The sequence below is a fragment of the Lonchura striata genome, chromosome Z, assembly GCF_046129695.1.
Source record: "Lonchura striata isolate bLonStr1 chromosome Z, bLonStr1.mat, whole genome shotgun sequence".
In the NCBI taxonomy this organism is placed as follows: Eukaryota; Metazoa; Chordata; class Aves; order Passeriformes; family Estrildidae; genus Lonchura; species Lonchura striata.
Window position 1 is genome coordinate 85,336,236 of NC_134642.1, and position 25,264 is coordinate 85,361,499.

At 40.4% G+C, this 25,264-nt stretch overlaps 1 protein-coding gene across 1 annotated transcript in view; it reads right to left on the reverse strand.

Moving 5' to 3' along the window:
• Positions 1 to 688: 688 nt before the first annotated feature.
• Positions 689 to 25,264, reverse strand: part of VCAN (versican) — a 98,950-nt gene continuing 74,374 nt past the window's right edge. Inside the window, exons 11-16 of the mRNA XM_077790095.1 lie at positions 24,320 to 24,433; positions 16,992 to 17,150; positions 15,539 to 15,621; positions 2,758 to 2,902; positions 2,087 to 2,269; positions 689 to 1,274 (exon numbers count right to left, since the gene is read on the reverse strand). Coding sequence (XP_077646221.1) covers positions 1,144 to 1,274; positions 2,087 to 2,269; positions 2,758 to 2,902; positions 15,539 to 15,621; positions 16,992 to 17,150; positions 24,320 to 24,433 — 815 coding nt within the window. The 3' untranslated portion in view covers positions 689 to 1,143. The remainder of the gene's footprint in view (positions 1,275 to 2,086; positions 2,270 to 2,757; positions 2,903 to 15,538; positions 15,622 to 16,991; positions 17,151 to 24,319; positions 24,434 to 25,264) is intronic.

The window sequence follows — 25,264 nt, forward strand, 5'->3', positions numbered from 1 at the left end:
CTTCATTTATTTATGTACGCTTCACAGCTGCAGCATTCATACACAAACATTCATTACTTTATAAAAAGATTAAAAAATGGTTATATATACAAAATTATTTACTTTTTTGATTTTTTTGTTTGTTTTCTACAAAAAAAAAAAAAATCCCCCAAACACCAGGTCTACCTCCATTTTAGAATGCAGAGACCTGTAATATAGACCTTGTGGTTAATATCATGAAAGTAATTTTTTTCCTTGTTTCCTTTTTTTATCTCTTCTCAAAAAAAAAAAAAAAAAAAAAAGTGGCCCTGGTTGATAAAGTTAATGTATTAGCACTTGGAATTTTACAGGCTCTCCTTGTCATACACAACTCCTCCACATAGTCCTTTCTCACATGTGCTGAAGCTGGGATGGAGAGCAGAAAAAATGTTCCATATTACAGTCCCTAGTTCATGCTTCGTGCCACTTTTATGTGCTCCGTCTAAACTTTTCATCTCATGTGACACAAACTGTACCTCGGGTGGGAATTGGCACAGCTCCCATTAAAAAAAAAAAAAAAAAAGAAAAAAAAAAAGAAAGAAAATGTCACTTGTGTGTTTATCTTCACCTGATAACTGCAAATTTCAGTCAGTGAAGTCTTTATTTCAACCATTTCCAGCCTAGGTAAACAACACAGAAACAATGTCATAAATGACTGAAGACCTCTGAGGCCGTTCTAACCATAAATATGCCTGAAATTAGTGTGACTTTTCATTTTATATACAGGATTTTAAAAACAACACACAGTCAAACAACATTAAAATCATCTTATTTACATTTTCATTGGTGCTAAAATTGAGCTGCTTAAATATTGCAGAAGGCTGGTACATATCATAAAATGGTCCACACCGATGGCATATAGAAAACTAATAATCTTTATAGGCTGGAAATGGTTTCCTTTTATCCCCATAAGCACTTCTCCTCTTTTTTATTTATTTCTTAAATTTTCTGATAAACACCGTAATTTTTATTTTTTTCCGGTTTTTTTTTTGCAAAACGCGTCGTGAATACTGCAGTCCATAGTTTCAAAACGATTCGATAATACTCCTATAAGTGATAGAAAAAGGCACAGAAAGTTACGACTTTGGCTGAAATGGTGGAAATCCCCAATTCACCATTTAGCTCTCAGCGCCTCGAGTCCTGCCACGTCCTGATCCAGCGGTGGTAGTGCTTGGATGAGTTTAACGACGTCCCCTTGCCTGATGAGGAGTGTTTGTAGTAGTATTTCTTAGAGTAAGTCCTTTGGTATGTGGAGGCTGCAGAGAGAAGGGAGAAGGAGAAAAAAAAAAAGGGGAGATTAATTTAAAATCGAACTGTGAATGGGCTGGCTAGACTTCACGACACAGTTTGGTTAATTAAGAGGGTAAACAAATGATTAACTGGAGCTGTGGCAGTGTTACAGGCATACACACACAGCTGCAGAAAGAGTCATTAGCATTATTAGGAACCTGTTGGCTCCCTGATTTGCTAACTTCAAAATAGTCTTAATGCCTTCTGGAGTGATGCCTTAAGATTTTAGCGCTTGTGTTTTTCAGATCCTGAACTGCATTACTGCATATACAGTGTCAGTTATTTCTTCACATTTTGGTCAGACAACACAACTCCTCTAGGCCTGAGGACAGCCTCAGGCCCTGAATGTACAAACAAAAGTGGGTTGGGGAGGAGCAAACTGGGGGTAAATGACTTCATTACCTGAAGCTGTAATTGGAGGATTAACCCCTGAAATGTAAATGAACCACACTTATAATTGTCTGAAAAACTCATTTTCCATTTTGGGTGCAGCCTCTGGGAGGCTTTTGACTGCCCAAGGTATACCTTTTGAAGGCCTTTAATAAAGATCTACTCTTACTCTCTTAATCTAGTCTAGCCCCTGTTCTAGGCAGCCACTCCAAGGCATCAGTAGACACAAGAGAGGAAAATTTCCATTAGTTTCAGAGGCTTGGTGTTTTTTCACCATTATCCGTCCTGCCAGACTTGCTCTTCTCTCAAAATACACATTCATTACTCATTAATCTTAAATTAGCCCGGTGTTTCTGATTTGCCAGTAGTTTGCTTTCAGAGAACTCACGATTCATGCAAGTAATTTTGGGCATATCCCATCGCCCGTTCCCCTGGCAGCGGATGGTCGGGATGTGGCGCTGGATGAAGCCGTCCTTGCAGTGGTATCTGATGAGGGAGTTGATCTCGTAACGGGGCTTCATCTTCCCAAAGGTCTTTGCATTCTCCACGACAGGAGGCTGGCCACAAGCCACTGGAAGGAAGAGAGGGCATCACCCAAAACTTCAGTTTGTGAGCCCAGTTTGAGCTGGGACTGTCCTCTGAGCCCTGGCTAAGGGAAGGTGGCAAGGGACCTCAGCTGGACTCCCAAGGGGAACATCCAGACAAGGACAGGGGGATCAGTCTGCCCTGTAGACCTCCTGTCTTGTAAACCAAAGATAATAGTGTTGGAAATTGGAAAATGGCAGATATTGTGGTCAGCATTGCCTTTTTGGTTCAAATTCTAAATGTAAATTCAAGCCAAAAAATTGGCATACTCACACAAAGAAACATGAAAAGCAGTGAAGTTACTGCAAACATTTAAGGAAGAAGTCCTTCTTCCAGGACTCTACATGTCATCCTCAGTGACAGTCTGTTCGAAAGGACTGAAAACTGATGGATCCATCAAGGTCCAAAGAACATGGCAAAAAATACTGAGTGGCAATTTAGCAAATTATGCATTTGTCACTGCAAAGTTCGTACCTGTTCCTTTCTTGCAGGTATAAGTGAGGTGGTAATTGCACGGGACATCATTCCACTGCCCGTTCTCATGCCAGATTATTACAACACAGTCTTCTCCAGCAGAAAAGAAGCTGTCTGGCTGGTTTGGTCTCCAGTTCTCATATTGCTGCAGAAAAGAGAAGCAAATTCATCATTCTCAGTGCTGGAGAATATTTACATTGACAAAAGAGCACATGATATCACCTGTGGCAAAAAGCAATCTCACCTGTTTGATTCAGACTGCTAAGCATGGACTAAGCAAAGGTAGATTTATAATATCCTCCCACTATATTAAAGATTATCTCAAGGGGAAAAATATTCTGTCTAACTTCTCATTTACTGTAAACTGATGTGAGGTGAGCAAAACAAAGAGACACAAACAAAACTGGATCCTATGTGTGTCAAAAACATTCTTTCCTACATAAATATCATGAAGTATAATGCAAGAAAATAGGGTAAATATCCCATGACCCTCATGAGAGCACATCTACTAAGTGAGAAATTAGAGACTAACTTCCAGATTTAGATTATTTATGACATTGGATGATTTCAGTCAGTTAATGAAGTCATTCCACAGGATGACATGCAGAATTAGGTGCAACATAAGAGAGAGTCAGAATGTGGCCCCCAAAACCACTAGAGATTGGTGCTTCCACTAAAAATGCTAGGTGGCAGTCTGAGCCCAGACAGCAGCCTCTCAGCTTTAGAAATGAAGATTCAAATTCTGCCCTCTGCTGAAAAACCAGCCCCAGACATCTATGAAAATATATGAACAGCAGAAAGTGCTTCTTCAAAATGCACTACATTTAGAAGTAGAAATATGGGTTTTGGTATGTGCAAAACAAACAAATAAACAAAAACTCACAAAAGAACCTTCAAATGGCTGTGAAATACAGTACAATGTCATTTTTGGGTGAAAAATTGAGAGGATTCAGTCTGGTTTTGCAATCATCCAGCAGGAGAAGTAGCAACACTTTTTTCAGGCTGATTGAAACTTGTGCAGCAGCTCTTGTCAGGGGACATACAGCCTCCTGTCCTGGCAGCCAGCAGAGGTGGGATAAGCCCTCACTTTGCTCCCAAACAAAGCACAAGAATCTGATGTTTGCATAATGTTATGTCAAGAAAAGCGAGAGAATAGTTGGAAACCACTCCTAACAATTTTCGATTTTCGCTGGGATTTCTGTTGTGTCACTGCAGGAAGAATTTAAGGAAGGGTAAAAATAGATATCTGTAAGAACTGGAATTCACATAAATGCCAGACATTCACCAGGCAGCTAGCCCCTTGTATGGGCAAAATGACACAGTTTCTACAGTGCTTATATTTTCCTCAGTGCTTACATCTTTCTGACTAGAGCTGGCCCATACAAATGTCATAAAAGTTTAGCTTTCTATTTTCTTAACTTTGTGAAACCCCTATTCACTGCTTGGGTGAACACATTTTAGAAATAAAGTTAACATACCCCACACAAGTAGTATTTACCTTACAATGAATCAAACTATGAAAGGAAAATGAGTTAAATACTTAACCTTTTCCTACCACGTGTCATCTTACCCATCATAGGTTTTAATTATCCAGGCAATTTAACCAGCACAGTCTGAATAAATTTGTTCTGCACTGAATTTATTACCTCTAATAAAACATTCCCCTTTTCAGCTGGAACTAAATTAACTCCATCTCGAGTTTTCAGTGTTTAACAGACCTAAATTACAGTGCACACCAACTAATTTACTCAAGTTTAGGATCCATTTGCTTTCAAGAACGTGTGTATAGGTACAAAAATTAAAGAAAACTGTAAGGTTAGTGGCAGAAAGTTTCATAAATAATGTCCTGAGAGCCAGGGAAAGATTTCAACGAGCCTTGCAGCTGTTTCTTGTAGAAATAATACTGCAGAGCTGCTTGCTTCCACAGGGATGAGAGTGTGGGAATGAAGGATATTTAGTGGCTATTTGGGGGCGTGTGAGCTGGAGGTGCTCAGCAGCCTGCCAGCTCCCACCCTCAGCACACAGACTCCATATGCTCTCACTTGCCTTGCCAAAATAACTCCAAAATTTGTGTTTGCTTAGCTGGCAGGGCTGCAGTGTAGTGGCAAAGTATTACATCTAGGCCCTGTGGTTTGTTCAAGAATGTCTGATATCCTCCAGCATGACTTGCTGTTACCTCACATCTGATATCGTCATTGCACAGATTTATTTTGGCTGAGGAGCTCTGATTTTGCCTGGGACTGGTGCCAGAATTGCTTAGCAGAGGAAGTTCCAGACTGCTGAATTGCTTTCTTAGGTCCCCACCCAGCCCCTCTGTAGTTTTCCAGTTCCTTATTTAGACACTGATAATGGGACAGTGATACAGGGAGATTCTCACAGTTTGAGTGGAATAGGCTACTGGACAAATAAAATAATATTTTGCATTTCTCTTATGGAATAGATCTTTGCATGACCATAGGCATGACTCTGGCTTCCATTGGTGTAGATCTGGGTGATTGCACCATCTCCAATAAAACCATATCAGCAAACAATTAATGGGAAAAAACCTTTGGCAATGCTCTTAGCTGTATCATTCATAAAACAAAACCTAAATAGAATAAAATACTTAGTGAAGACATGGAAGAAAAGCTGCTGTAATATTTTTAGTCCTTATCAGAAATATCGACTCTGAGTGATTGCACAAAGCAACCTAAAAACCATCACTACTCTGTTTTTTAAGCAACATTACCACAAGAGACATTATTTTTTTCCTCTGTATTAAAATGCAAAGCGCTTCCAGAGTGTATATTTTTGGACATATAATCTTAATTATGTACAAGACTCTAAATGTACTTCAGAGGAGGTTTGGCTGGCCACGCATCTCCTCCAGCTGAGGTGGCTGTGGAGCGGGAGGCCCAGAGCAATCACAGAATCTCAGTGTGGTTTGGGTTGAAGAAAACCTTTAAAATCATCCAGTCCCACCCCCTGCCATGGGCAGGGACCCCTTCCACCAGAACAGGCTGCTCCAAGCCCCATCTCACTGATACCAAAATCATCTGAAATTTTTTTTCTCTGTGCTATTTACCACAACCTGTCCTTGATCAAGCACAGACCTTTTGCTCAGGCAGACACCACTGTACCACCCACTCTGAAAAACTCTCAATATCCTCAATGGCAGAGCGGTTTTTCCTCAAAAACCTGAGGTTTCTGTGTAACCAGGTGACTGCAGGACCTAGCCCCAGGGACAGGGGTTTGGTGCCTGTACTGTCATTTGGTTTTTGGAAAGTCTGCCTGACCATCATTCCAGGATGAAAAGTGGAGTTTACAGTCTTCATGCTTTTAATTATGCTGTAATAATTAGTTGATCTTACTTGTTCTTTTTTTTGTTTTATTGTTGAAATCAAAGCCTTCTCTGTCACACCGGCTTTATTTGTTCTGCCTTTCTCTGCTAAAAGGCACTGAAATTTTTCCTGCAGAGTGTGGATGGTCCATGAGTTTGAGCTGGAGCTGAGTTGGGATTCAGCTCTTCAGACTTCCTACGTGGCACTAGATAATGCACTTGGCTGGCCATTCACAGCCGATAGAACAGGGAAAAAATCTATTCTCTTGCCTCACAGTAGGAGTTTGGATATGATGGCTTCAAAAGCCCATGAGGACGTTTTATGAAGTTCCACATTTTTGGGGAGGATTTCCTTATATGGCCCTGCATAAACTCACAGTGTGTTGGAGGCTGACTTGTCACATGCAATAAGCTGAAAAACCCAGGACTATAGCAAGAGCTGTAAAGCAGAAAACATTATTAGCCAGTCACTATCTATTCTCATTCAGATGGCTGCTAATTAAACAGAAGGGGCATAATCTTCCCATCCTGGACAAGATCCCACCTCCTGGGAGATTTGTTATTTAAATTCTCAGATAAGCAGCCTTTCTTAACAGGCTTGTTTCCTTCCTAATGGGTAATCCACTCAGCTCTTTCAGGTGCTTGCACTGCCCAGGTGGATCCAGGAGTACCTCAGATTTGGGCACTCCTTTGGAAATTTCAGCCCTTCTTTTATCTCCAAAAGGCTCATCAAGTGCCTGAGATCAATCACTCGGATTTTGCATTCCAAAATAGCTAACAAGCATTGTGTTTAAGGAAGCACAATAAAAAAGCACTGATGACAACAAAACTTTGCTGCTTGACCTCGGTATTGTGTAAAGGCAAATAATCTTCTACATAGGACTGAATCTAGGAAATCATTTACTTGAAATACATCTTTTTAGATTTACAGGTTAAGGCTTTTCCTTGTGGAGAAAGGAAACATGTTTTCAGCACGTTTAAATAAGCTGTCTTTACAAATCTGTCTTGGAAATTTTTGGAGCTTGCTGTTGTGATTTTTATTTTCTTTTCTCCTGGCTACTTCCCTATCTGATTCCTTCTTAATGCAGGACTAATGAGGCAAATTAGAGAAAAAGCAACAATGGAAGAGGGAGGGACTGGCTGATTGGATACTTTCTGTGCCATTCCACCTGAAAGTGAAGCAACATTTCCTGCCTGGTATTTATCACTAAGCTTAAACCACCATTGCAAACCTTACTATCACAATTTTCTTCTCCTGCAATAGCTCTGATAAGAACAGGAATACACCTTTCTTTCTTCTTTTTTTTGTTCCTTTTTTTTCAATACAATAGCAGAAAAAGTCTTAGAAATCTTTATCAGGAAAGGACCTGAATGAATCCCTCACTGCGGGGGTTGTTATAATTGGACAGCTTAAGTAAAAATTACATCTCACTTTCAGTGAGTCTAGGGAATTACTCGGTGGCTGAACTTCAACAAGATCAGCACGAGGTTACAATGAGCACATGCATCAGTCCAGAAAACCCTCATTTGTGACTGGGTAACAGCACTGATGCTGTTACAGGAGATGCTTGGGAAGTTTAAACAGGATTGTTTCTTTTCCATAGGAAAAAAAAAAAAAAAAAAACCAAACGTATTTCTGTGAAGATTTGGCAATGTATGAAATATTTTCAGTAAGGTCACCTAGTATTTAAATGCATTTTTACATGGGAAAGACAATAAGTTATCTTACAGTGCAGGCTCTATTCCACTGCTGCAAATGTTTTTTCTGTTTAATTTTAGAAAGGAAGCAGACTGACAGAACTCACCAAAAGCGTTCTTTAGATTAAGAACTCTATTCAGTGAGAGTTTAAGCACACACCTTGATTTAAAGGCATGGGTCACAGGGATGATCACAGGGAAGGTTACATGGAGATTCACACAGATACTAAAATAATTGCCTGAAGGAAGGACCAAGGGTGTGCATAAATCTTTGCTGGGAGAAAGATCCATTTGAAGACAGCTCCTATATTTAAACCTATCTACAAGTACACAAAAAAATCACATGTCATCATCCTGATTTTTTTTTTTTTTTTTTTTTTTTTTTTTTTTAGGTTCTGGTTGAATGCCTTCCCTTTAGCTTCTAATCTGAGTTTTATTTGCATAGGATTTGGGAACCTGGCAGGGTTTGGGCCAGGCAGGAACCCAACACTCCCCATGACTGAGTCACACTGTGAGCAAGACAAACTCCAAGGAGGAGCTTTGCTGAGTACTTCTGCAAAAGATTTCACTTGCAGGGGTTGGGTTTTTTGGTCACAGAGAGATGGAATGTATTGAAAAACTTTTTTAGTCCTGTGCAGCAGCTTGCAAAAAAAGAAAGGGACTCTGGAAAACATAAATTCACGTGCCTCTATCCACAAGAAACGACTGCAGATTGAATAAGCAGGACGAGTTCTGCAAAAAGAAATAGTTTGGGAAAAGAAATCTAATTAATTGAAATTCAACCAGTGAAGAAAAGGCTACCTGACGAAATTGAAACGTAAAAGCACCGTCAGGTTTGGGAAGAAATGATTGTATGGTAGAGCAGATGACAAGCTCTGGGGTGTTTTTAAAGCAGTACCATAGAATGACGATTTTTCCACGAAAAGCAGAAAGTTGTGAGAATGGTAATGAAATCCCACTAGGTGACGCTGTCTGCTTGCTCCAAAGCCCAGAGTTGCCCCAAAATTATAATTATTCAGGATTATAACTTCCATTAACTCTTTCAAAGCTAAATGAAGCCGTGGACTTTTATCTGCTCTTTACCATCTTTTGTTTTCAAACTAATAGCTTTCATCACACACTGTACAGTTCAACTTTGAGGGTATGCTGTGTGTGATGGGCTCTCAGAAGTCACTTTAGCAGCAGAGAAATCACGTTAAAAATGAGTGGCAAAGAAAGTAGGGTGGTAAATGCTGGTTTGGTGTAATTCGTGTTTGTTTTGGAGTCACATTGACATGTATATATATTAGCAGTGTGATGCAAATTGTGTGGGGTGGGATTTAATCTTTTTTGTGCACAGCTACCAGGAGAGCCACTGGAAGGGGGTGGGGGGGGGAATAAAAAGAAGGAAAATCCTGCACTTTGTCAACAATTACTGCAGGTTTGAGGCTGTCCAAGAATTTGAGCCCAGAGTAACGAGTAATTTCAGCCCAGCAGTAACAAGTCTCTGAAATAACTGCTGACCCCCCTGGTAAAAACAAGACAAAACCCCACTTTGTCCAAAAGGCCCTCATTACGACATCCTGAATCAAAAATATACCTGTCATTAATAACATTATATAGTTCTCCTCCATTTAAACATGGGTCAAATGAGCATCTTAAAAGAGTCTGTAATGACTGACTGCAGCACAGAACCAAAACATTTGGTAGGTTTAAAATCTCCTTCTCCAAGGATCCTGTGGGACATGGGCACAATGAGCTTTTTGTTTGCAGCTGACTACAGCACTTTTTTAGTTTGTTTGCTTTACTTAACCCTCAGAGGCAGGCTCCTTCACTACAATACTCCATGCCTTTTGAAGGTTTTGGGTTTTTTGTATGTGTGTGTGTGTTCAATGAAGTTACTCTTTCTGAGAGGGGTGCAGTTACAGATTTGCTCAAGTTAAAGCCTTCTGATTCACCGACCAATAAAGGAAGGAAAAGAGAGGCCTTTGTTTTTTGCCAGAATTAAGTTTCTGGGTTGCTTTACTACTTCTTCTTATTTTTTTTTTTTAATTTTTATTTTAATATAGCTACCTAAAGCTGACAACCTGAGGAACCAGCTTTGCAGAACACAAAGCACAAATGCCCCTGTGCTGAAGGGGAGGAAAAACCAAGGCAGGGTCTCTGTGCAGCTTTAAAAATGGCAAAATTCCCCATCCCTTTCCTGGCTGGCAGCATTCTCCCAATGACAGACAATCTGGCCACAGACGCTGGCCAGCTCCTTATTACAGCACTAATCTTATGTAATGGCAGTGAGCTCACCGCCCTACAAAGCACTAATTATCAGCAGCGTTTTCCAGGGGATGTGAAAAACCCTCCTCGTGGGGTGGGGGGCCCTGGGCACAGCCCCAAGTTACTGTATGTGCTTAATCCATAACATGAATAGCTCCAAAGGGCTCCTTGTCTGCTGTGCCCGCTCACAAGGGTCCTTAGCAAACACAAAGGGGGAGCTGCCAAAAGCAACACCAGGTTTTTTTTTCTTTTTTCTTTTTTTTAAATTTTTTTCTGTTTGGATGGGTGTGCTTTACAGCTGTAAAAGTTACTATTCACAGAGCTAAGTGAATTATTTAAATTCTATTTTGCTGGTGTATTTTCAAGCTTCCCGTTGTGTCCTCTCTCCCTTTGATCAATTATTAAATGCCTCAGCTAATAATGTAAGTTTTGTGGTTCTGTAGTTTGTATTGCATCATGTTTAAGGTATAAAAAGATCCAACTAGGCAAATTCCTCTGCTCAAACAGTTGTGTGAGTGTTTGGGCCTTGCTTCCTTCTCCTGCAACACTGGGCTTTTCTTCCCAAATGTGTTTTTTTTCACTGCTCAGAGCCTTACAGATAATTGTGGGATGCAGATTGTCCTTGATACATACTTAGAAGTTTTGTTCACTGTTGCAGAAATGCTGAGAGAAAAGTCTGCAGTAAAGTGAAAGAACAATTTAGATGCTGTATTTTTCTAAATGTAAATAGAGACTACATATAGCCATTTTCATTGCACATCAGGGGGAAAATAATGTTGTCCCACACCAAAGCCAACAGAACAGCCCTACAACTACCCTGAACAGAAGAAATGCAGAGCTAGCAAAACATGCTCTTAAAAACACTATATTATTCTCTCCTGCCTCTTGAACCTATCAATGTAATCATACCTGAAACGTCCTGAGCACAAACTGACTTGATTTTCAGGAAGTAATGACAAACAAAGCTCTAAAAGAGCTGGGGTGCTGCAAGTTCTCTGAACACACCTCAGGGGCTGCTCTCACCACCCTCACTTTTGGGACAAATCATCTGAAATCAGGGACCAGGCAGATTTGCTGAAGTTTGCAGCTTCCTGCTGGTCCACACAGCCTCAGGTGATGCTCCCAGCCCCAGCCCTGTGGCAGTGGCCCCAGCTCTCACTGACCTTGCCCCACATGTGAGGATTTGGGTTTTCTGAAAGGACTCCCACTTTTTGTGCTGCACTAACACAGCTGCCAACAGCTCCTTCCCCTTCATATAAAAAAAGGTGTTGTTGTTTTGCCCAAAAAATTGCTTTTTATTGTGTGGCTCATCAGCTCCAGAACATGAATTCCACCTCTCCCAACCAGAGAACCACTGAAAAGTTATTTCTTTCAAAAACAGAAAAATAAATAAATAAAAGGAATTTAAAAAAAAGAAAAAAAAGGAGAGAGCAGGGACATGATGTATATAAAAAAGATTGCTCCCTGCCACCCAGATACAGCACAGCAAATCAGAAAAAAGCAGATACATGCAAGCAGCCACTGGATCCCACAGCTTACTATAATTAAAGCCTATTTTATTCTGCTTACTGGACAATTTGCCCTAAGCTTCACCAAGGAGCACTTTGAAGATAAGTTCTGGCCTTAGCCAAGAAGATCCCAAATGTTTTTTTTTAAAGAAAATAAATAATTAAATAATTAACTAACTAACTAACTAAATAACTAAATAACTAAATAACTAAATAACTAACTAAACAAATAAATAAGAGAGAGAGACAGCTATAAGCAAATTCATTTGGCCAAAAAAAACCCAAAATCCTGTAATGATAGACCGGTGACCTTCTTTATGCATAGTGCCACCTGAGCTGACAATTAAACTGAAGGGCATGAGAGGTGGGACACAACCACTTTATTCAAGTAATTTTGCTTCTCTCAAGCCCAGTCTGTGTTTGGGTTGCAGTGGGTACAACAAGCTGGAAATGTGTGTTTTACCAGCAGATGGTGAGGCTTTATCTGCACAAGATTGTGCCGTTTTGCCTGAAAGGCAGGAAACTGCTAACTAGTTTTGAATTAAAACCACTTTGCAGTTAAGGAATAAACTTGCCAACTCCCTCTGAAGTCTCACAGATGATGATGCACCAGACATTTCAGTGAGGCAGATCAAAAAGCTTCCTCAAGGTCTCTATTCAGGAGCAGAACCTTCAATACTGTGATTTAGGAGTGGGCCTGTTTCTATTTAATTAGGAGAGTTTTTCTTGTCCTAAAACTTGGTTTGGTTTTTTTTACAAAAAACAGGCAGACTCAATGCCAATATGGACAAAAGTCATGTGGGCCAAGAAGATTTAAACACTATTTCTTGCGCTCTCACTGAATTTGATTGTATTCACTTCATTATTCAAGACACCAAGATTTTCCTCCAGGAGCTCCGAGAGCCAGAGCGTGAATTTACAAGATCACTTTTAATCTTTTCCAAAATTTGCTTATTGGCACTATTTTTCCAAGTTCAACATAAATTCCAGCTGAAGCAGAAAAAATATGTGCACAGGAATACAGGGGTTTTGGGGATCTTTTTCTGACTGCTGCTGCTGGAAAAAATCTGCTGCTTTGATAAATTGTTAACAGAGAATATTGTCTATAGGGGTGAAAAAGGAAGAATTCCAAGGTATCAAAAGTGGATGACTTAGCGCACTATTAGGCAATAAACAGTCTTTTTCAGAAGGGCTGAGAACCTGTCAAAGCTGCTTTAAGTCCAGTGTAAATTTCCCATTAAGAACCTTAATTCTATAGTCTCATTTACATGCTTTGCCCAAATATCTTATTTAATGGTGGCTGGTTCTTTGGCCTCAGTTTAAAAAATCTGGAAAAACACAACCTGACAGGGGCTGAAAACATAAAAAAAAAATTATTTCCTTCCATTGAACCCATTGATTGGAAAACATTTTAGGTGCAAAAAAAAAAAAAAGTATTTTATCCCTTTTTCCCAAATTGCCAATAAAATATCTGGCAAAAGAGTTGCTGTCAGTGTAGTACATATTTCTGTTGGTTTTCTTGTGTTGGTGGGAAATAAGTACCAAAGTAATATAAACCTTTTTCTGTGTCTCCAGTAGTGGAGTCTGTGTTTCAAGCATTACCAATTCCCAATTCTAGGGGCTTGTTTTGGTTCAGAAGGAAAATTCATGTCAAAGAGAAACTTGTCACCCACAACACATCTTGACGTTGTTGTTAATTTGCTTTTTCTTTTAAGTACATGAAGCATCAGAACTGTTAGGGGTTTATTTTTAATCCATAAAACCTCATAAAGCCATGCAAGCATGATTTTTTTGATTGGACCAAGATGTTATTGGAGAAAATTCAAAGTATCAAGATAAAGATGCATGTGCACCACTTGTAGCTGCACAATCACTCTTCTGATCGTATCTCCAAGAAAATTGACATCAGGGGGATTCCCAGAACACTTAACAAATTTTCCCCCATGCCAGAAGTGTTGAATAGAATTGTGGATAGACAATATTTTTTTGGAGAGTGCATAGAGTTGGGAAAAAAATTTAGAAACAGCTGAATACACATGCACCCTGATACAAAAACCATGTCAAGGCTATTTAAATTCTGAATATAGGCAAGAGTCACCTCTAAACTTAGACATTAAATTTAGAACCTGAGTGTTGGTGTAATAATGCTGATTTTTATGATCACAAATTATGTTAATGTGTTTAAAGCCATCACAAATTCTGCTTACCTGCACACACATAAAAGATGCAAATTTTCTACCTGCATAGTATTTAAATTCACTGCAATTTTAGAACATCATCAGGAAAATAGATTGGATACATATATTTATTATGTTAGCATTCCTATTAACTACTAGAAAAATAGTAAATCACTGTAACAACAAGAGTGGTTAGAAAGTATGAGAAATAAGTTAAAAGCCAGAGAAAAAGGAACAAATGAAGTTGCTGCTCAGAACCATGGTGTCCAGAAACCATATGGAATAAGTTATGAGGAAAATCTATTGAAGCAATGAACATAAATGATTTCAAGAGACACCTAAATTGTTTCCGAAGGAAGAGACAGAGGGAAGTTGTTAAAAAATGAAAGAAAAATAAGGTGGGAAAAAAGATCAATCAAAGCAGAAATCTGTTGGACAGATGGTACCACTCTGTTCCTAGAATATCTTAATTTCTTAAAATTGAAAATTACAGGAAAAATATAATGCCCATTTGGTCAGTAGCCTGAATTTACAAAACAGGATCTCAGCTCTAATTTTAATTTCTCAAATTCATAGAATCATAAAATGGTTTGGATTGGGATGGACCATGGGCAGGGACACCTTCCACTAGACCACGGTGATTAATCACTGGTACAACAACTCTGTTTCTGGAATATATAAGCATTATATATTATCTTATATATATTTATCTTATTTTACACCTGTAAAATAAGACAACAATAATAATAACAATAATAATTTACACTGGTCTGGGATCACCAATGGGAGCCATGGTACCCCAGATGCCCCGAGCCACCAGTGAGGCAACAGAAACCTTCCCCAGCATTTCCCACCCCTCTTTGCTGTCACCTGCCACACGCAGCCATGTCCCCAAGAGATCCTCATTTATAAGCCATTTCAGAGCACTTTTAGGCTCTGGTTGTTTACATGAAATGGCAATAAGTGAAGCTTGCCTTGCCCCAGGTGTCTTTCTACACCAGCTGCAGCCACATGGTCTGCAACAACAACAGGTGTGTCCAGATGCTCTCTGATTTAAAAGTTCCCTACTGGAAGGGAAAATAATAACCAGTTTGGGCTTTTTCTTAATGTAATGTTCTTCAGTGGGTGCTCAACAGCAAATAAATCACTTGTTCCTCTTGCAGAAGAGATTATTTAAAATGGGGAAGGGTTTGATCATTTCCTATGTCCATCAGCTCTTTGATTTAGTTTCGTTTTCCCTCTCCTTCTGCTGATTTTCCTTTTTGTTTTAAGTCAGAAGGTATCTACAGCATCTTGAAATTTTATAGCTGAATTATGAGTTACAGGCCTCCTGAACCAGCTAAGGATGGCTGCTGCAGAGCTGCCCCACAAGGCAGGCTCCAAAAATACTTGTGAGGCTCCTCTGTGCACCCAAGACTCAGCAAAGGCAAGAGCTTGAATGCCAGATCATCACCCAAAAATGCATCCTGGTGAGTGAGGAGAATTGCCACACATGGCCTTGAGCAAGGCAAGAAGATCACAAATCAGCTCCAGCAGAGACCCTTAAATTACTACAGTCTCAGACTTTTGAGTATTTCTATTTGAAACCTTAGAGAGTTCCCACACATACAATAACAGGAACTAAGAACAAGACCTTAGAGTGAAACCACAAAGTATTAGATATCCCAAAATGAATTTACTGACTGTTTTCTTGGGTCCATTTTTAGCAACGGGGGGGGTTTTTTGGCTGTTTTTTTTTTTTTTTTTAGTGCAGCTTCCCTCACAGTTAGTGGGAATTTGATAAGCCACCACAAAAAGAAATGAGTGATTTAAACTCAAAGGCATCTTACCAATGGGCTACCATCAGTCCAGCGGAAGTCACGCTCAAACATCTTGTCATTGAGGCCAATCCACTGGTAGTCATGGCCAATACCTAGGGAACCAGAAGGGCATTTTTATTAACCTTCCCATAAATGGAAGAGATTTCACCAAAGAAAATAATTTTATGCTGAATGAATCAGACATCCTGTTCTTAAGATTATTCTGCTCTTTGTGCTAAAGACTGGTTTAGAGGCTCTTTTTCAGCTTTTTGGTTGTAATTTGGGATGTGTATAAAAACGCAGATTCTCATCTAAGAGTTTTAAATGACCCTGTCTCTTCACTCCCAGTGATATCTACCAAGGTAAAGAGAATTAATTTCCTACCTGAGAATATATGATGGGAAGAAAATAAAAAAAAATAAAATCCCATATTCTAATTCACAGTTTTTCAAGTTTTGGTTAGGCTGTGACCAGTGTTGTCTAAATTTTACAATACAACACAGTAGCTATCTCTTTATGCCTAACTATGGACTTGATATCATATGCACAAAACGCATTAAGTCTCCAGAAAACAAAATGTTTCAAAAAGCTTAAATGCCAAAACAAAAGTTCTTGTTCTCATCCCTCCCCCCAAAAAGTGTTTTCTATTTAAAAAAATTATAACTTAATAGTAATAGAGAACTTGTATTAACTGCAGAAGTAAACATAACACAAAGCATGACTTTTATTTAACATTTTAAAGCATATTTTAAGTTGGAGATGTAAAAGCTGAGTGGTGAGGAGGAGGTCTCACCATCTCTGAACCCTCAGCTATCTCTCTTGTTTAGAGTCACAGAATATGCTGAGCTGGATAGGACCCACAGGGATCATCAGTGCAGCCCCAACAATCCCACCCTGCACATCCCTGAAGAATTTTCTAAATGCTTCTGGAGCTCTGGCAGCAAATACTTTGTCTTTGCTTCCTGGAGCAAAGGTTCTGCCTCAAATGTGCTTGAACAAAGCGCTGTATGTTTTAAATTTGTTAAATAGCTCTTTGGCAGAACCGAATCCACCAATCATCAGACGTTTTTTCCAACACCACACAGACAAAATTAAAGGAAAATCCTTTAGTTTTATTCAGAAACTAGAGCCTCAGGGCTATGCCCATTCCTTGGGGAGCCTGGGCAATGCCCACCACCCTCTGGGGGAAGAATCTTACCCTAAAATCCAACCTGAAGCTGCCCTGACACAACTTCAGGCCATTCCCTCAGGTTCTGTCCCTGTCACAGGGAGCAGAGATCAGAGATGACCCTCAGAGGACGTTGAACACCACAATGAGGTCTGACCTCAGTCTCCCCTATCTGTACCATCCAAGTGACCTCAGCTCCTGTCTAGACCCTTCCCCATCTCCACATCCCTCCTTTGGACACTCCCTGACCCCTCCACATCTCCCTGGTGTGGTGGCACCCGAGATGAGAGGCAGAGGAGCCCCGTGGGTACGCACGGTTGACGAAGATCTGCTCCTCGTGGGACAGGATGCTGGTCAGGTGTGCTCCCTGCAGGCGGCATTCCCGCTCCGCCGTGTCCCACGTGCGCCGGTGCGCAAAGTACTTGTAGCACTGCCCCTGGAACTTGTGCCAGCCGTAGTCACAGGTCTCGGTGTCTGCAGAAAACAGACAAAGCACATCCCTGTCAGTGCACCAAAACCAGGCACACTTGGTCAACAGACCAAAATGAGGTACATTTGGCCACTGTACCAAAACCAGGCATGTTTGGTCAGAGCACCAAAATCAGGCACGTTCAGTCAGTGCACCCAAACCAGGAACAGTTGGCCAATGTATCAAAACCAGGCATGTTTGATCAACCAACCAAAAATAGGAATGTTTGGTCAATGTACCAAAATCAGTAATATTTGGTTAATGCATCAAAGCCAGGCACGTTTGGATCAGAGCACCAAAACCAGGCAGGTTTGGTCAGAGCACCAAAACCAGGCATGTTTGGTCAATGTACCAAAATGAGACACATTTGATCAATGGACCAAAATGAGGCACATTTGGCCAATGTACCAAAACCAGACATGTTTGATCAATCAATCAAAACCTGGAACATTTGGTCAGAGCACCAAAACCAGGCATATTTGGTCAGAGCACCAAAATCAGGCACATTCAGTCAGTGCACCAAAACCAGGAACATTTGGCCAATGTACCAAAAACAGACATGTTTGATCAACGAAGCAAAACTAGGACTGTTTGGTCAATGTACCAAAACCAGTAACATGTGGTCAATGCATCAAAACAAGGCACATTTGGTCAGAGCACCAAAACCAGGCATGTTTGGTCAATGGACCAAAATGAGGCACATTTGGCCAATGTACCAAAAACAGGCACATTTGGTCAGTGCATAAAAACTAGGAACATTTGGCCAATGTACCATCTCCAGGCATGTTTGATCAACCAACCAAAACCAGGCATGTTTGATCAGTGCATCAAACCCAGGCACACCAATAGATTTTCTGTGGGACAAAGCTTCAAGAAAAACCTGTATCTGACAAGGTATGAAAATCAAACACTCATCATGTGAACCTCATTTTCAGGTAGTTCTGCTTACCCATTTCCAGCACAAACTGCAAGACTATTAGTTATCTAAGACATATAATTGCAATTGGAAACTTTGTGGGTTTACACTGATTGAATTAAGCTGAATCTGGGCAATTTCAGGAGGATATATTCTTCCTGGATGGATAAAACGCCTGGATGTTGGACTGCAGTGAAAGTACATTTCATTAGTTTTCTGAGCCTGTACATGGGGATGGGAATTTTTACTTGCAAGGACAAATGCTACTTCAAGTCACTGTACTAATTAAAGTTTGGAAGAAACTGATAACTAAAAATTGTATGAAGGGAAATGATTGTGATTGTTCAGTCTGCAGAAGCAAAGCTCCAGTTTTATCTTTCTGAGCTCATGCCTCCAAATCCTCCCCCATCTTCCTTGATGAAGTCAACTTTAAGCATCAATTTGTTAGGAGGATTGCAAAGCTGAAGTACAAAGTAATAAAATTGCACGTTGTCTGTGCTTGCATGAGGCATGGTGCTGATAAGAATGCATCACAGAGAGGATTCACATCAGCCACTATATCCTTTCAGCTCAAAGAGAAATAAAGGCAAGCCTTGGAACAGGAACAACCCATGGATTTGACGTTAATTATTCTGTCAAGGTTAGGCAGCTGTAAACAGAATAGATGGCAAAAAACACCAAGAGTTTCAGTTTCAAGTTTGCTCCTGCAGGGGTGAATCACAGGAAAAAAAAAAAAATCAGCATTAATAAGATGGAAAAAACAAGTGTGATGTCTGAATGCGTGATGTGTGAGCTGTGCTTAAGGATGGGAAGGACCTGCCAGTGATAAGAGGGAGTTTTAGGGAGGAGTGGGAAAACAACAGGGGTAAGGCAGGGAGTTTTGAGCCATGACAGATGCAATGGCACCATAAAGGACATTTCAGCCACAGCGATCACAGCTAGCATGGGATGGCTCACCCTGAGGGGCCTCAGGATGCTGAGGAACAGAAACACAAGGTCTGGCCTCCCCCACCCCACCCACCCACCAGGAATCAGCCACTTCCCACCAAATTTTATCAGCAAAACAGGGTCTGGAGCTAACTGTTCCAGCCTTTCTAGAGTTATGGAGATGTTCTGGGCTGGAAACTGGGTTCCTCATTTTCAGTAAGTCAGTGCAGTCAGTGGTCAATAACACTCTTTGGCTAAAAAAGGGTTTTTGCCTGAGTACAGAAACAGCCAAATATTGCAGTACATGCCAAGGGCTGACGGCTGCAAATACCTTAACTAAGGGATTACTTATGTTTGAGCTGCTACCACCACCTATAAAACAATTTTTCACAGCACAGTTTCTTAATTCACAGCAGGAAGAGGCCATTTCCATCTGGACACACCAAATTATCTATTTTTTTTAAAAAAAAAAGGGGTTAAATCCCCCCTACACAAACCAGATTTTACATGTACATAAATGGATTTCAAAGTGCAAACAAAATGTGGCAAAGCCACGTCAGAGGCTTATCAGAATTTCTCTGACAGTAATAATGTAGTCACTGTCATAGGAGTCTGATATCAAAATAGTTTCCCAAAAGTCATCAGTCTTGAAATAAATGTACCAAATGCAAAGACATAATCAAGCTGATTATGTCCCTTCTATTTCCAGGAAGCTGAACTGTAGAAAGCTGCTTGCGCCTTGAGTCATCCAAGCTATGAAAAAAGGAATGTAATCTACATAACCAAATTGTTAGTTTTTTTGATCTTTTCCCTCTTTGTATTCTGTGTGAGGTGCAGGCTGCAGACACAGCTTTAATCTCTGGCATCTAGGTAATTTTTAAAGTTTAGTCTGCCTTGGGCTTTCTAGAACATTTGTTTAACCACACAAGGCTGACTAACAGACCTATGTCCTTTGTGAAGGCACTTAAGATTTTATTATTTATCTTGTTCAGGGACTCCTTTGTCCCACAGGAAACAAGTCAGATAATAACAAGGAGCTGAGAAAAACGTGGCCAGAGAGGATTTCCAGGCTATTCTAACCAAACCTTCACTGGTCTCTGCTAGGGAAGAAGTGAAGGATTTCAGAGAAGGTCTGCTGAAAGTCACACTGGGGAGGCAAAGGGGCTAGAAAATACAAAACTGAGAGGACTAAGTTAGATAATTTAGTTTACTAAGTTAGATATAATGGCCTGAGCATGAATTACAGCACAGTTTCTCTTTTTACAAAACATCACACAATTTCTCTTCTCAAGGCAAAAGGTGCCAAACATGGACAAAAGGGAAAAGTTAAGTAATTTCTGCACCTGTGTGTATTGCAAATCTTAAAAAAAATCCCAAAACAAACCAGAACTGATGGCTGTAAAATACATGAAGTTTTTAGATGCTGGAAAAGAGGATTTTTTTGTTTGGGGCTGGGGGAGTGGTTGGGGATTCTGGTTTTTTTTTTGAGGGATTTTGCTTTTGATGTTTGTTGCTGTTGGCAATTTTACAGGAGAGGTTGACAAAAAGAGGGAAAAAACATATAGGGAAAGGAAGATCCAAAATGGTTGAGGATGAAAAATGCAAACCAGGCAAGTAAAACTGTGGAGAGTTTCATCTTTGCAGAGTTTTGTGCTCAGTGTGCAGCCCTTATTCAATGATGAAAGCTAAAAGGGTGACAAAAAGGTAAAAGGGTTCCATATGGGTATAAATTTTCAGTGCCTTTAGTGAACCAGCAGACAGTAATTGCAGGTAAATTTTCTGACCCAACCACAGTGAGCACAGTAGGTGCAAGCACTTATTGAATGCAATATTTCACGTTCATTGTGTACCCAGTCACAGACTTGTGTAACCTTACTCCAGCATGTGATGGAAAAACTGAAACTGAAACACTGCTCACCATATTTGTGGTGTTTTAAAACTCATCCAGGGTTTATGACAATTTACAGGGGTTTCCAGTGGTGTGTGCAAGGAGTTACACTCACAGCTTCTGTTCTCTGTAACTGCAGTTGAACGTGTGTAACCACATCTCTTAACACTATATTAAAAAAGTGTTCTCGGTAGGTTTGATACATAGGGACTGTTTTTTCAATGCTGCTGTCAATAGGTCCATTGTCTTTAAAGAAATTCCAGAAGACGCTTAAAGGAAATAAAGACTGACACAGGTACCAGAACATGAGAGTCTAACTCAGCTGTGAATTTTATCAGTGGCTGTCTGCCTTCAGCTAATGAGAAAATGCTGGAGACCACTTCACCCACACATCTTGAGGAGAAACCCATTTCTCTAGTAAATATACAAAATAATCCCTTTTCAGCTGATAGACATCAGTGAGACACCATCTGTTTTCAGAAAGTACCTTTTCCCTGAGCCCTTTTCAACTACTTCAACCCCAACCAACCAAGCCCTGGGAACAAAGAGAATTAAATGAGACCAGAGTAATCGCAGACATTGAAACAATGAACTTGGCTTATAAGAACACATGACTCCTGATAGGGTGGTTAAAACCCACAGTTGTTTTGTTTTCAGAACCTGGAAGGGAGCAGCTGATTGAATTATCCCATGTAGGCGCATTCTATTACAAACACACGTGTGCCATTTTTGCACACATGTCCAGATGCAAGCAAGCCACACTTAGGCTTAAAGCATTCCTTGAGAGCAGGTAGACACCAGTTAGAGTAGAAAAAGAAGAAAAAGAAAAGGAAACTCAAGCCAGACAAGGAAGGAAGAGGAAAATCCACAAAGGTGTTCACCCAGTTCTCATAAAGAGAACTCACCCTTAAAATTGAGGTTCAAATTGCAAGTCTCTACCATTTCCTGAGAGTTGTCATAGGGGCTTTTCACAGAGGGATGACAATGGAAAGACTGATGGCTCTCCCAGAATAAAACTCACACCAAGATTTACTGTAATCTGTCACTCTTTGGGAAAATGTTCTGGGGATATTTATGAATTTCTCAGGGGCGATGTTCAAATGTCAAAAAGTGACAAGCAGAATATGCATCTTTCCTTTGAAAAGATACAAAGGTGGTGGGCAAAAGAGGATATTGTTCCTTTTAATCTCACCTGCACCAGAAGTGATCCTGTCTTAACTGATCTAACAATCTAGTTTAAAGGCAAACTTTTGAGGGAACTCTCAGCTGCACTTTTTCTAACATCTGACAAATTCAGCTAACTTCAGGAAGATATTCCCGGGCTCAGATTGCTGAACTCTTTCCACCTGGCTGGAGGAAGGGCTGTCAGGGAGCCAGTTCCAGTTCCCTGAGTCTCAGGACTGATTTTCCTCAGCCTGGATTAGATCACCCAGAAGGTTCCTGTAACTTCACCACCTGCCAGAGCTCCCTGGCGTGCAGCTGTGCTGTCCCCTGGTAGCGTCCTCTCCAAATGCTGACACGAGCATGATACCCCTGTTGAAGATCCCTCAGTCCAGAGCAGTGCCACATGGGCATTTGGTGAAATTCTGAGCTCTGCTTTTCCTTCTGCACCAGTGTAGTGGGTGCAGATGTGGTGACCTCCTACTCTGAGCTTCATTTCCAAAGGCAGTGCATGCTCCCTGCCCCTATTTCCTCCCACGGCATTTTGAATGCTCAGCACTGTGCCTAAGAAATCCCTTCAGCCTGTTTTTTTTTTTTAAGCTGTCTAAAATGAATAGTATATTTGAAAATTTAAAAAAAAAAAAAATGTAATGAAATATAATCTCGGTGTGCTGAGCTCCACCTTTCCTGTGGCACCAAGGTGCATATTCTGTCGTCCTGGCTGGTCTTTAAATCTAGTGAGGTCAGGACTGATGCCTTGAAATAAAGCCTGCTTGCCAGACAACCATGTCTGAATCGCCAACACAGTTTTATTTTGTCTGGTGGAGTGGAAATTTGGCACTAAAACCTTTTCCCAAGTCCCAAACCACTGCAGGACTTTAAGTGGAGGAAATTTAAATTCCAAAGCTGAGAGAGCACAGCTCTGGTTCTGATTGACAAACTAGGAAATGTTCCCATTAACCACCTAAAATGCACTCTCAGGTTGGTCATAAAAAGCAGCTTAAAGCTACCATGGCACTCAGAGCCACTCACTGCTATGGATTTGCTGGAATGAAGGGGAGGAGGAAGGGAGTGAGGACATTTATTTCTTTTGGTGTGAAAACACTGTCAATTTTTACTTTGGGAGGCAAGATTCAGAAAGCCTTCTCAAGTTACAAGGTTAACCAGACTGCTGAAAAGGTTAAACAGTAAAAATGCTGGAGTTGATCAGCTCTGAGATTTTTCATCTCTAACAAACTGATCTCTACAGGTTGAGTTGGAAGAGTTTGCAAACCACTCTTTGCTGAAGCTGAGAAACAAAACGAAAATACACAATATTAATTAAACAAATCCAAAGTTTTAGTTCATTCACCTGTAACAAAAATCATTCAGCTGAAGGAAAAGAAAAATACATTTTCATAAGTTTTGCAAGCATCATTTCTTTTTAATTTCTTTTTCCCACGGAAATGCCTTCATTAATTTTATTGACAGAACAAATGTTGCTGCCCTATTCCTCCTCCCACATATTGAGTAAGAATCTTGCACTGCAAATGTTTCCTGTAAATGCTGTGGGGTTTCTTGCAGGCAAGTTTCTAACAACTACAGGCACTGGGATATTCAATCTTATTTCAATCTTATTGTCCATCTTAGAAAGCCTTTTACAATCTCCTAGTAATGATAATCCAGCACCTACTTTTCCTAAAATAATCCCAGAACAAATAATTTTGAAAATTGTAGGATGAAGCAGTCAAACCTGTGGTCTCCAGTGGAGGAAGATATAATCTGTCTTATTCACTGAATTATTCCTACATATCACTGATGCTTTTTGGAGGTGATGGATTCTGTTACACCACATGTAATTTTTTAAGAGAAAAACTCAGCCACAAAGTAACACTGCTCCCGCTCATTAAGGTTCACTACAGTAATGAGAGAGCCTCGTTATGTGTCTTCCCAGCAGTTTACAGCAGCATAAGCAAGCAGGCTTGGAGCCACCTGAAAACTGTTGCTGAAAATCCGATGTTTTGACACAGAAATTGCCCCATATATCAGTTTATATTTTGTACATGGCTTCCACTCAGGTTAGCATGTGGATTGTGCAAAGTGAGAGATGGTAAAAAACCCTGAACCACAAGTCAGGGAAATCTAACAAAAATTAGGAGCTCTCCTCACCACAAGTGGCTTCCTGCAGATTTTTGTTGGTTTCTTCCACCTTCTCATTTTTAGGAGGCCTTGCCCTGTTATCCCAGAAGGATTTTGGGCTGGAAATGAGTGTCCAGCAGCAGAGGTGAGGGAACAGCCCTTACCTTGCTCACAGAGAGCCCCGATGTAGCTGGGCAGGCACAGGCAGGTGAAGGTGTTGAGGCTGTCGATGCACGTGGCTCCGTTCCGGCACGGGTTGGACTGGCACTCATCGATATCTGCAGCAGAAAATAAAAGTGGTTTCATCACCCACCCAACTCCCAGGAGGAAATGCTCTGCAGCCTCAGTCAGGCTGGTGACTGGGACCAGTTCTGAGCAGAAGGAGGAAGTATTGCAAAAGGTCCCAGTGGTGGCTGTGTGGATGAGAAAGAGGAATGCCATGCAGCCTTCTCCTGGTGGAAAATCTGATTTGTGTGTGTGTGACCCTGGCACAACTAAAATTCCCATTAACCACCAGGGACGTGAATATCTTCACAAAACTCAAATATTGGAAATCTTATCATGTAGCATTAAACAGACTGCTAATTTCAGTCTGCTCTGGAATCTCCTTGGTTTGCATTTCTCATTTCTTTCTTGTCTAATCTTATCGAGATAAGGACGAAACATCATAGCACTCATGGATTTGCACAGTAAACAAATAATGTGTCTGTCCCTGACTCCTCTAGCTGCTAAAATACCTTGTCTTCACCTTCTAAATTGGAGCACAACTTCATTTTATATAATTATTTTCACCACAGGTTGCTTTTGCACAGGTTATAAGCTAGTGTGTCTCTTCATAAAGATTATTTGAAATTTCCTAATGGATGCTTTTCCTCTGAAACAATGATAGTGTAAACTTCAACAGAGATTTTTGCAAACATCTCCATTCAAAAACGACCTGCTGGTTGTGGTTCACTCATTAAAATATAAGACAGAAGCTGGACATATCTACAGACAAACAAACAACTAGGAATAATTGCTGCATCATGTAAAAGGCTTAAAATATATATATTTTAAAATATGCTCAGGTCAAATTTTATGCTAGGTCTTACTTGTTCCAGTCATTTAAT